General features: G+C 38.5%; 1 protein-coding gene across 1 annotated transcript in view; it reads right to left on the bottom strand.

The window, feature by feature from the left end:
* Window positions 1–14,032, bottom strand: part of LOC145986458 (uncharacterized) — a 45,904-nt gene that overhangs the window by 25,092 nt on the left and 6,780 nt on the right. The window contains exon 3 of the mRNA XM_083120490.1: window positions 913–1,062. Coding sequence (XP_082976616.1) covers window positions 913–1,062 — 150 coding nt within the window. The remainder of the gene's footprint in view (window positions 1–912; window positions 1,063–14,032) is intronic.

Genomic DNA, 14,032 nt, shown 5'->3' with positions numbered 1-14,032 from the left:
GAATATCATCTTGAAGAAATTTTGGATTATTTGAGGTAGAGTGGCATGACAGCACATTTACATTTGAAGTGCAAAAAGGTTACATTAAATATGCTAACAACAACACTCTTCATGGTGTTATGTGAAAAACACAGTTAAAAGTTAATATAAAAAAACAAGGTACATGTGTTGCTAGTTTCTTTTAGTTCTGAATCAATTAGTTTTGAACATCCAATGCATTCATTGTGTCAGGTCTCTGATGTAATATGCTCGCAATGTTTTGGTTGATTTGGTGTTTTAAGTCCACTTTATGCACAGTAAGGCTAATCGGGACTGAACCTACAGTTTAAAGTGGAATCCAAAAACTATGTGCCTCCACCAGGTATTGAACCTGGAACCCCTTGATTACAAGGTGACGACGCAACCACTGCAATATGCTTGCAACGAGTTTACATTTCTTCCGCTGGTGATTGTGTAATGCAAGGCTGTGTTGTCTACGCTTCTGCACTGTGATGCCACAGAATGGATAGTTGAGAGAGTTGTTCTGGACTCTGGACTGTTTTCTTTTTCTATGGATATATTCACAGAATCAGAAGCCAGAGGGGTAGTCCATTATCTAGGTTTAGAGAAGACCTCAGCTGGAGACATGTATAGTTCCTTAACCATATTGTTGATGAGGGAGCTGCTTTTGTGAAGGACCACCATGGAGTGCTGGGTGGCATTCAAGTGAATAATGAACATGGGTACTGTGATTTTTCGCGTAATCCTCTTGTTAGGATAGACTACTCAAACATATACAAAAGGCACCATTAAAAAAGTAATAAATGCATAAAGATTACCAATATCAAAATACTACTCTCCAGCTATCAAATTCAAATATTGCACAAGTGAAATTAAAACACAATTACACATATAAATCTCACGTACAATTACCTCAAAAGTTCCAAACAATCCCAAAATCTATATAATTTCATATTCTTGTTGTCACATAATGCATTCAGTGGCTCGCCATAATCGGTCAATGTGAAAAAATTGAGCATTGTGGGTTCTCTCAATACAAGGTGATCATATAATTTGTTTACACTGAAAGGAAAAGGAAAAGAGTGAAACAATGTATGTAATACAAGAAAACCTCATTAATACAATATTTGTTAATATGAAGTACACTTTAATCCAAAGTTCTTCCTATTCCCCAGCCAATAAGATGGGATTTTTAATATATTTTGGTATGGATCATTTTTAATACGAAGTTATTTACAATACCCTTCGGGAAAACTGGTTTAGCTTAATTCGAAGTAGACACCTGCGTAAGTCGACAAGAGAAGATCGAATGTTATTTTAACTTGACCTTGACATATTTCCTTGTCCTAAAAGCTGCTGACAACTCGGGGGAAGCAGCCTGGAATGCCTGCTGGATGTGCATGGCAGGTCAAGCTCCTTCACCGCTTAATGTGCCACGCTGGAAACATTCACCAGTGCCAGATGAGAAATGCGAGATAAGATCGCAGGAATGATCAAAAAATAAAGACGCATGGCACCTGGAGGGTCAATGCTAATTGTTTCGGCCAAGATTTTCTTGCTTGTGTGCGCACACTGGCAGATTCCGGGCAAGGGGTGAAAGTGGATCCCTCCTGCTTTCCTTTGGCGTCTAAAGTGAAGCAACCAGTTCTGAATACGTTCATCAAAACAAACAAAAACCATAGGATAATAAAAAAAAGTGGCCCACTCACTTCTCCTACAACAGCCACTCCTCCGCCACTGGTGTGCACGGCAATGCGATAACTGCAGAATTCAGGTCCCTCTTGTTTGAATGCAGCTGTATGCATAGGAATATTGCCCATATCATTGTCTGTTGCATGGTAAAACACAAAACAAGGATCATTTCTTCCTTCTTCACAATGCTGATAAAAGTTTGGTCTTCGACAATTGCGTTATCTTTGAAATGCAGAGGATTTTCTCTTTGACCACCTGTTGCCCTAACTCCCCGCCAGTCTTCTTGTTTTTACGATGCAGCTGGAGCAAGTGTTTCATCTAGCATCTTGGCGATAACAGCAATGACTCATCCAGTGCGAAGGAAAAAGCGTCATTGTTTTGAATCTCATAAAGCTGTTTTTATTTGACGATAACAAAATTAGATCTCCAGAAAGAAAAACAAGATGATGATGAGTTAAAATTTCTGGGTGCGTCGGCACTTAAGGCCATTTCGCACCCTTCTATGTATACAGGAAAATATCCCTTATCTAAAATTCTGACTGAGAACGTAAAAAAGGGGTGTAAAGAGCCCCTTTGGAAAAACTAAAAGTGCAAGGTTGTAAAAAGACCTGCACGAGACAAACACAACACATTAAAAAGTCAGAATAAAGTAAAAACCTCCTTACAGATGGTGGAAGAGACCAGCTCTTCGCAAAAAAACTAAAAACATGTGATAAAATACTGCTGTCATCACCCAAGAGGGATGACAAACAGCCGGAAAGGTTAAAAGTCTGCCGGAGGTAAGCAAGATCGACACATTCAACGAGAATGTGTCGGATGCTTAACCCATTACTGCCCACTGTCGACATTTGTCGACATAAAATTTAATAATTTAGTATAATTTTTTTCTCATGGGTTTTGTGATATTTGTTCACAATGATAACTTTCGTGGATGAGTTGGCAAATACTTCAGCGACTGCAGCAGAGTGACCTTCAGTTTCCCTCCACAGAGCTTGGGGAGTCATTGTTGTTCACACGTGTTTGCATCGTGCGCTATGGCTGCTAGCAATAGGTATGTTTTTTCGAATTATCCTAAATCTTAATTAGGTTATTTTTATGTATGCATAAATAGCACATGTTGGTTATATTTACGCTATGTTCACTTTCGTTGAATGGTTGTTATCATCTTCTACGTACGTCGTTATAATTTAGTGTCGACATTTGTCGACAGTGAGCACGGACGGGTCCACTGTTTTCATCACCGGCCCTGTTACTATATCAGTTGTATAATTTTTCCAGGTTGACTGTAGAGCAGATCGCTTGTATATTAGAAGAGACAGACGACCTCTTAGATGCAATTGCATACACCGAGCCTCCTGAGAATGTTCTTCTAAGCGATGGTGATAGTGATGAAGATGAACCCGTTGGAGATATGAACAAACTTTCTGGTAATCAACTTCGGACAGGTGCAGTGCTGGTTTGCTCCAAAATCACCGACAAGGGAATAGTGCATTTGAGACAGGGTGAACCAGATGATGATGCGTGCGATAATGTTGCAGCTGTTCCAGTGTCCGATGTGCCTCAGTTTGATTTTGGAAGTCCTCCGCAGAAGCGACCAAAATCTGAAGCGTCAGCAAGCAAAGATCCCGGTAGTTGTGTTCAAATAGAGAGTAAACAAATCAAGACTGGAGTAAAAGTTATACCTTCACATCAGAGAATAAAGTCTCAAGTTCGTAAGTGGGAAAAGAGTGACATCGGAGACAAACCTTCGATCGAGTTCACACGGCCCGACTTTCTTCAAAATGATTTCACACCGGTACAATTGTTCGAAATGTTTTTGGACGATGAAGTTATTGAATTTATAGTTCAATCCACAATTGAGTATGCTGTACAGAAGGGAAAACCTGCATTTACATTTGCAATATTATTTCTTTCTGGATACAATGTAATGGCTAGAACCAGAATGTATTGGGAATTATCTGAAGATGTACATCACGCAGGTGTTTCGAAAGCAATGTCAAGGAATAGGTTTGAAGAAATACTACGATACATACATTTTTGTGACAATTCAAAACTAGACGCTGTTGATCGTTTTGGGAAGATAAGGCCAGTTTGGTCTATGATAAATGAGCGTTGGCTTCAATTTTATCCAGGTGATACATATCTCTCAATTGACGAGTCAATGATGCCATATTATGGGAGACATGGCGCCAAACAGTACATCCACGGGAAACCCATTCGCTTTGGTTTCAAAGTATGGGCATTGTCGACGCGTCTTGGATATCTTATTCAAGGAGAGCCGTATCAAGGTGCTGCGACGGGAAATACCAGAATTGGGAGTAGGTGGCTCTGTAGTCATGAATTTGATATCCGAACTTTCGGCTCGTTCACGGCTCTCTTTGTTTTTTGACAACTATTTTACTTCCATTCGTCTGCTGGAACATATACAAGCAAACGGTCACGATGGAACTGGTACGGTTCGCCCAAATCGTGTAGAAAATGCTCCACTTCCGGATGTTAGTTCGTGCAGGAAACAAGAGCGGGGAAGTTACCATCAACTAACAGACAAAAGTACTGGCATTACTCTTGTACGCTACCATGATAACAACATCGTTACGGTAGCATCAACTGTCTCGGGTGTGTCACCTCTGGGACATGCAAGGCGATGGAGCAATGCAGACAAAAAATACATTTCAGTTCCTCAACCTTCGTGTGTTGCTCTATGCAATACTTACATGGGTGGTGTTGACCGCATGGACCAAAACATTGCATGCTACAGGATTAGTATCAGGAACAAGAAGTGGTATTGGCCAATGATAAGTTATCTGCTTAACGTTTCCATGAACAACACATGGCAACTTTACCGCCTGACTGCTAAAGGAAAAGAAGATGGGCTTGATCTACTCTCATTTACGAGGTATGTAGTACGGAATTATATGCAGTCGTACGTGAAAAACCGTCCACTAGCAGGAAGGCCAAGCGTTAAAGTCTCATCCAGAGTATTGCCTGAAGTGCGATTTGATGGCACATCACATCATTTGGAAACTGTTTCCAAGCAAGTACGTTGTGGACATTGTGGAAAGGCTACAAGGAAGAAATGTAAGAAGTGCAATGTCGGATGCCATATACAGTGTTCAGAGGCATTTCACACACAGAAATAGATCAGCAACACTTACACAAAGTATGCATTGTTTTCTATTTCCAAAATTTAATTATGTTTTTATTTAGTTAGGTTCGAAAGTAGCAACTCAATTCAGAAATAATTGATAGAATTTTATTATGTACCGCTGCAAATGTAAAAATATGAATGAGCATTGTAATTTCTTATAAATATGTTCATGTATCAATATAATCTGAATGTCAAACAATAAAAATATAAAATATGTGGAATTTCGTTGTAATAACTGCCCATATATTTAGTAAAATAAACATGTTTATTAAAGTTTTGTTATTCAGTATTGATGGTGCCATCCGTGCTCACTGTCGACATTTGTCGACATGCTAAAACTAAAAGACTATTGGTCGAAAAAAATAAAAATCATTATTTTGGCATTATTTTAGACAAAGTACAAAAGGGTTTCAAAGGATACAAGAAATTTCGAAAAATAAATAATTTGGGCAGTAATGGGTTAAAATAACATTACAAGTACGACACAACGGAGGGTCCAGCCCTTGCAGTAGGTGACCATGCGTGAGACGGCTGTGTCCTATACGCAGGCGGGTAAGAATAACGTCTTCTCGCCGAGAGGGACGACACGAGGAACGCCAAACACCTATGGTGGGCTTAACAGCGTGAAGCTTGTTCCCCGTTTCCACATCCCACTCGGTCTGCCAAGTGTCAAGAAGGCGAGAACGGAACACATTCTGCAGGTCGCTAGCTGGCAAAAGGTGGACGAGAACGTCGCCATCTGCATCAGCAGACTTGGCGGCAGCATCAGCTGCTTCGTTCCCCTGGATGCCCACGTGGCTAGGGACCCAACAGAAGTGTACATCCGTGCTGGCAGATAAGGACACAAGCCGTCTGAATATGCGTTGCGCTACTGGATGCCGGGAATACGGTGAATCCAGAGACTGCAACACGCTGGTCGAATCACAGCACACAAGGACCTTCTTCAGACCGTTGACATCTGCAAAATCCAGTGCCTTTAGAATGGCGTACAACTCTGCCGTATAGATGGAACCGGCAGGATGTAGTGAGTAACTGGAGCTTTGAGAGTCTAGGACGAAGGCGCAACCAACTGATTCAACTGTCTTGGACCCATCCGTGTAAAACACATTAAAATTGGGGTGCTTCGCACGAAGTTCTAAAAACCGTTGCTGGTATACAACGATTGGTGTCTCTGACTTTGGAAGGGCAGTCAGAGAAAAATCGATAGAAGGTGCAGGAAACTCCCAGGTAGGGAGGGGCGGAATGAGTGGAGAGACGCCAGGAAGATCACTGTCAACACCAAGTGCTGACAGGATCTCGTCTGCACGAACACCAAATGGTCTTGTGGCACTAGGGCGGAGCCGATACCTTGCCAGCCTATTCATGGCTGAGATGGTGTGAAATGAGGGATGTGAAGGCATCGAGCGAAGATGGAGGAAGTAGTTCACTACCAGCCGCTGTCTTCGCAGAGACAGCGACGGCTCAGATGCCTCTACGTACAAACTGGCGATAGGGCTGGTCCGAAAAGCACTTAAAACAACTTCATGATGCATACAAAATTCAATATAATATAATAGCTGCTTTTCTTTGGAATCATTTGAGCTATAAAAAATAAGTCCCGGAATGCTCAATGCAGGAATGGATGCAGAAACAGATAAAAAAAAAAAAGGAATCAGGAAAAGTTATTCAAAAGGTAAAGTCTTGGTGGAGCGAGTGTTTGACCTCCAGAATACTCCTAAAATGAGCAATAAATTGTCGATTAATGTGAGAGCAAATAACAATCCACCATTTTTTAATCTGAAAATGTGCAAGTTTCATAATTAGAGGCGTACATATTTCATTTTTGACGAAAACACGAAATTTGAAATAAAACATTGTAATGTTAATTTTTCATTTCTGAAAGGTGAGGTGCATTTTCCTACCCTGTTTTGTCACGAAATGATGAGAAATGAACTGCAAAATGCGAAATAGACTCAAACACGAAATTTACCGTTTATATACAGACGAGACACTTTCTGAAGTATCCTGTGAGTTATGCAATTCTCGGAAAATTGATTAATTCTGCTGCAAAAATTTGAGAAGCAAAAATGGACCCCTTTATACAGGAATAAAATTAATATTTTGGTAATGATTTAATGAGCTATTAGAAGGGATATGTTTATTTTGTGTAATAGTGCAGTTTTTAAATAAAATTTGGGATTATATTCACATTTTTTAAACCCAAAATGTCATTTTATATGATGCTTTTTCACCGCCATAACAGCGAAATTTGATTTTATTTACTGCTTTTGAACCTGAAATCGACTCTGTTTTTGTACAGAAATTTTGCTTTTTTATTTACCAAAAATATGTGCCTCTATTCATAATGCTTGTCTTGAGTTCATTTTATACTGATGGAGTAATCGGGACAAAATATACAGTTTAAAGTGGAATCCAAACCCAAGTGATTATCGAGTGCGGTGCTGTTTAATGTGTCCTCGGATACACATTCGGTGCAAACATATCACAAGTTGAATGTTTTCTTTTTCAAGGTGAATTACAATGCAAGTCGAGGAAGAGTTTGGACTGCTCCGTGGAAAAGAGGATTTGGGGGGGGGGGGGGATGAATATGAAGTTGGCTGAAGCAAAGAAAATGTGACTTTTTATGGTGTATTTTCAGACAGCAGAACCAGAACAAAATTTGCAGCCCCGCTTTTTGTGAGTGTGTGTGGCTGGTGCCAAGACAGGTTGTGTTGTCTCTCCCAAGAGAACTTATCTTACCAGTTAATCCTGTAACGGACAATGCTCTAGTAAACCCAAATAAAATCCAACATTCATTCTCTCTGATTATCTCCTGACTTTTACTGGAGCCAGTGTGATTGCTGTCAAGATTCATCGAGTTTCCCTTTCAATAAACGAGAGATTGTTTTCTTTTCCGTAGGTCTCAGTGGTTTCTCATGAACTAGAATGATAGGAATTTCGTTGAAGAGCAATTGAAGAAATTGAAAGAAAAAACAGTTTTTTTAAAAAACTTTTTTGGTGAAAACGTTTTCATGTACTATTTTCCTTCCCACAACATGCATCCTGTGCATAACAGGTTGTATAACTATGCACGTGTTACCATCTCCTAGGAATCTTTGTGTCTGCGTAAGCTCTGTGCCCTCATTTTGTGTAACATTTTTTATAGTATCTTTACAACTTACAATATTATTATGTAGTACATATAAAGCTTACTTTGTGAGCTATTATCAAGTATAAAACATCCATTATGGGGGAAATTTATACTGTAACTTATTTACAACTTAAAAACAGGCGTCATCTTGAAAAGTTTGGATAACTGGAAGTTGACATTGTTTGGTCCCTTGAACTTCGTATTAACGAGGTTTTCCTGTACACCAGAAGAATAATGAATGGCAACCCTTACAGTTATGCAACCTGAAATTTCCTATCATCTAGTTTCGCCTGGAAGAGCACGTTGCGAGAAGTGTAGTGTTTCCAACTCTTGAATCTAGCCACAGGTTCATGCGTGTGTGTGGCAGTCTTGCTTTCCTCTTGATTTGATTTCAACGGAGAACAAGTGTATTTTGAGAATGTTCCTGATAATAATATAGCTGTTATTAACATTGATGCTTGAGTTTTAATTATTATTTTGCCAGTTCCGAACGAATATATGAAGAAAGGCTCCTTCCGATAGTGTAAACAAGCAGCTCTGGATACAATTCCAACTGATGGTCCACCACACTAGACTGTAAGTTCAGTTTCCATTAGGGTATCTGTGTATAAATTGAACTAAAAGAAATCTTAAAAATTTACGTGCACTCAGAACAACCCTTGAAAGGCAAAAGTAAAAATAGCGTGGAAGTTGTGATTGGTTTTTACATCACTCCCGCTAACTCTATTTCTGCAGTTCTTCTTTCAAAGATCTTTTTCTCGTTGGTCCTGTCATCATAGGTGAGTAAGTCCAAAGAGAGGATTCTAATCCCCATAACCACCCATCCCCTTCCCTGTTTGGTGTGCCTATGCCTATCACGATTGTTCCTCCCCACTGTAACCTGTTTGCACGCATTACAGATTTTTGTTACGTGTTTATGTCATTTTGCAGTAATGATTTCAGCACTTTTTCTTCAGAGTTATTATTTTTTTGTGGCGACATCTGTTTACGACGAAGTTCGTTTTAAGTCTAAATGCAAAAGGACACACAGTTTAGAGTGGGAATCGAACAACAAATATGGGCTCCCGTCGCAAATCGAACCAGGGCTCCTTTGATTATGTTTTCTTTCCACGTTCTTTCAATATTAGTTGCTTCCTTCAGCCTACTTCCGATTCTTGTATATTTAATTTCGTATTAGTACTTTTCCAGTTTTTTTATTTTTATTATTTGCATTGTTCGAGCATAATTTTGTTTGCTGTCATCCCTTTCTCTATTAATCTGGTTATTCTAGTACTTTTATACTTTTTTCTTTTCTTTTCACGATTTTCCCTTTGCACTCATTTCAGATTTCGGTATACAGCTTAGAACAAAGGAAGCTCTACTGGCTCATGTGTTTGATGTTTGGGAGAGTTTAAGGAGAAGACCAAACATCTGCAAGTGGCTTGTGGAATCCTTGCCTTGTCGACTCGATGCAGTGCTTGAATCCAACGGCTGGTGGACACAGTACTGAAACCAAGGATGGTTTAACCGATGAACAAGAGTACCCTGAACAAAAGTAATTACACATATCTCCATATGCAACTTACCTTTTCAATTTTTCTTCTTTTGTAACAATATTAACTACGAATCACGCAGCAAAATTTATTGATACACAAATGTTTTCATGCTTACTTTTTCACACACACCTGCATCATTATATTCTATAATATTGATATTCACATTATTGAGTTTTGATTCAAAACATTATTTCTATTATTTTTATCTAATTCACACATATACTTCATGATATTCAAATGCGCAGCACACATACACCCATTCCTGATATTTTATTTTCAGTTACATTACACCTCTGACGTTGTCACAGTTCTAAATCAGGGCTGCCCAAGGGGAAGGGTGGGGAGGGGGCATTATGGTGCAGACTGTGATGGAAATTTGACTGAGAAAACAGGGCACAAGTTGAATTACGTTATCAATGAACCATTGCTGTTATATCAATAGTTAATTTGTAGACTGCCAAGTAAATTGTAGCGGGTAATAAGTAATATTGGAGGGATATCCAACTCTTACATATTATGCCTTAAATTGATAGGGAAATTATGGTGGGTGATTGATGAATTTAGTGGGAATTTCAGGTAGCGGGCATTATGAATTATTTTTTGGCCGAGGGAGGGAATCCAACTCTTGTGTATCACACCTTAGATTGATTTTCTTTTTGGAAGGAACAATATCAACAGTAAATCTAAAATTGGCATGGATATTTTGGTGGGAGGATTGAGTATCAAATTTGAGGAGGGGAGGCGAATGAAGCTCTGATAAAGTGTTACATCTTAGATTGTTTTCTGAAGTGAATAGAGGGTTTGAACATTATAATTTGAGGACAATGTTTAGCAATATGGTATGCTCATGTTTCGGCACGAAAGTGCAAAAAGAGAAGCTGCAAAAGTAAATTTGGTAATATTCTTGTGCTACAAAAAAGAGTGCTTGACATTTTGATGAGGTGATTGTGAAGAATTATACTGTAGCTGCATTAAAAACCATAAATGATATTCTCGATATTCATTAATAATATTTTTTTTTTAAAATGCAATGCTTAGTGTTGGTATACTGCTTTAGAAGATGCGTCATTTTGATGATGTTCTATTAACAATATTATTGTATTAGTGATTCCCTGTATGCTGTAATACATAGTTGTATATTAAGTGTACTTCATAGTAATACCTTGTAGATTACTCGGTAAAACAAAAAAAATTATCCTTGATGCAGGACAATTTTACTTTTTAGCAAGTGAAAATTACAGTTAAGATAAAAGCTATGTATTTATTGTATGGACTCCTACTTGTATTTACCAAAGCAGATTGGCGAGTTCTTTGAAGGAGTCACCTTATTATATTCTTGGCCTCAGCTAGGGTTCGGTATGTGTCTCGCCAACTTCTGTGGCAGGGTGGTTAGCACACTAAGACACCAAGGGTCCCAAATTCGAATCTCAGCCTGTGCATGGGTGTTCTTTGTGAGTGTTCCTTCATCAGTTTTTCCACATAACCACTCATACCCATCTGCAAACTGGCCAGAATTGGCATAAAAGCGAAGTAAAATAAACCAAATCAATCAATCGGTGTGTGTCTCGTGAAACAATAATTGAATCGGTCACACGCAAGCCAGTTTTTGTTAAACAGACAATTGCAGCACGTTATTTGGTTTGCCCAGATTAAATTTTCTATCTTACATTACATTGCAATTCATGTTAAATACTCGAATTGTGGGTTTTTAAAATCTTAAATATTTTCCACACACTGTTTAAATACATATTTATATAATTTATGTTATGAAATTTGAGATGAACTTCAGTATTTAACCAATCAATGTGCTACCTTTCCGTTATTTCGAAAATTTGAACAATTAAAAAATAGGGACAGTTTAACAGGCTATTGTATTCAAACAACAATCAATTATTACGTATTCATCCAAGCTATTTGGGGGGGGGATTATGAAAAATGATTTTGGGGATAATGCATCCACCATCTTGGGGAGATGGGCACCTCTGTAAGATGGAAGTGCATATAAGTACAAAATGTTAAGTAAAACCAAATAGAAAGTTACTTTCAGTAGACATGCTGTCGTAATTAAATACTTTATGAAACAGGATTTTTGTCAAATAACCGTTCTGTGCTGTGAATGAACACCGGTTCTAATTGAACATTATCCATTGTTTTCCTTTTTGATTGACTATATATTCTATCTATATATTTCGAGAGAGCATCTCTTCTCTCATCTTCAGGTGAATATATTTTGTTATGCCTGTAATGGGATTCGAACTATGACAGTAGGTGATTTTGTTCCAAATCCGGTGCACTAGCCAACTACTAGATACCCATTTGAAATCGACAGCTACAGAGCAAAATATATGTGAAGTGGAGAGTCTTATTGAATGAAACAGCTCGACTCATTCACATTTCAAATTTTTGAGATAACTCGCGTTCACTTCGTATAGAAGGCACCACAAGACTGAAAATTTACAATATTTGGCATGACAAATAGACCTTATTTCAGTCACACTGAAAGTTCGATGTATATAATAATTGTCAGTCATTAAGTTAAACACCCTCTGTGAGTCTGTGTTATGATGGGTTAGCATGTTCCAATTTTAATTCCATTTCATGCTCAGAAAGGCTACCCGAGGTGAGGCCTACAGTTTAAAGTGGGATACGAACCACTAGGCACTTGTGCCTTTACCGAGAAATAACCTGAAACTCTTTGATTATAGGGGGTAAATGTTGTAACGACATTGCAGTTTGCAGTTTCGTGAATTGAAGGAAGTCAAGGAGGGAATAAATATGATGTGTGTGTGTGTGTGCAAAACGTTCTAGCACATCAATTTTCTACATGCACCACCTTCATTTTATCATCATTACGTTGAATATTGCACAAGTGATTTATCACTACCTTCTAGTTCACGTCACTTTGAGTCTAAAATTATTGTATGTAATTCAGTTTTTTAGTAAACTTGGTAGGCTCCCATTCCAGAGTTTTTAAGATGGGAGATGGGGTCAACTTCTGGAAAAAATAGTGAGAGTTCAATTGAAAATACGAAAATGAGTGGAATAATTATATTGCTACAATATCTTCAGAAAAGCAAAGCGGAAAATTGAATTCTGTCCCATATATCGCCTGAGTGAGCCCGTGGTATTGTTTATTGAATATCAGCATAACTGAACGCTCACAATGAGATGATTTATTAGTGTTACCAGGCTAAGGTGTGGAGTAGGCCCAGTTACATCTTTCATTATGGAATTCCACATGTAAAAATTGGTCAGCTGTTATAGCAAGTAACAGTTATAGGAAGGCACTAGGCTTAGACCAAATTCTGGTGCTTATAGTTCAATTCACTTCCTTGACAAATCCTTTCTCGACTAGGTTAAGCGGAGCATCATTCACTTGTCTGAGCATGTTCCCTTCACAGCAACAGCAGCTCGCTCGCTCTCCCAGTGCCCCGCAGACAATGACGTTCTCTAACAGTGTTGCCTCTCTATTCGATCTTTGTATTCTCTGCTGTCTGGCACTACACACACATTTCAGACAATGCTTCCCATACAACAAATAATGGAAAAGAAGGCAGGCAATTGTTTAATGGCTCTCTTCTCGATTTTGTATAAAGACTTTCTGCAGTCAAGATACATTAACTTGGTTCAGTTCGTATTCCCACAATTTAGCTTTGTGCAGTAGGGGTTTACATAGCAAGCTTAAAAAACCATACACTAAAAAATAATATCACTAATAATAATTGGCCGCCACTGTGCCCGAGCGAAGTTCCCAGGTTCGAGTCCCATCCTGGGCATGGTTGTTTGTGTGTGTTCCTTCATGAATTTCATCATACACTCATCCCTATCGTTGCGATTAGCCAAAAGTAGCATATAGCTTCCGAGGGAACAGCTCACATCCACCTCTTCCACCAGCCCCAAGACGCACGCAGTGGCAGGATAAGAAAGCAAATGTTGCGAGGGTAGGGTTGCGAATGTTGTATGATCGACCGGCTGAAGACGAAAGCTTATATAGTTCATTGAACTTTACAGAAAAGACAGCAAACCAACACCTATCCTAACCGAATTAAAAACTAAAACAAAATCGTACACAAGGCATTTTCAAACAGGTTACTACAACTTTGTAAAATGATTAACTGGATACTCTTCAAGTGGCAAATTATTGTTGTCCTTGTTTGTTCCCGAGAAGGAAGTTTGGAAAAGTTCAGGTTTTGTCACAATTTCTACAAATCTAGCGGACTCATGAAAAAAACTCTGCCATCTGATTGCCATTATTGCATTGAGGACGTTTGAATTACAAGAATGCTCAACTCTACAAAAAAAAATGTCAACTTAATCTACAAATAGAGAGATGAAACAGGTTTCGACAAAACATTTTTTTCTCTAATCACTCATAAATTGCTTTTATTATTTTTTCTTTCTTGCGAATCAACAATTTTGTTTTTAATGTTTTCTTTACATTATATCATATTTGCTTTAACATTGGTATTGTCATAATTTTAACGTGCTTCATGTGTGTCACTTCTGACAATTTGTAACATATGTATC

Source organism: Lepisma saccharinum, chromosome 4, assembly GCF_977018435.1.
Source record: "Lepisma saccharinum chromosome 4, izLepSacc3.1, whole genome shotgun sequence".
Classification (NCBI taxonomy): Eukaryota; Metazoa; Arthropoda; class Insecta; order Zygentoma; family Lepismatidae; genus Lepisma; species Lepisma saccharinum.
This window is presented reverse-complemented; position numbering and strand designations above follow the sequence as displayed.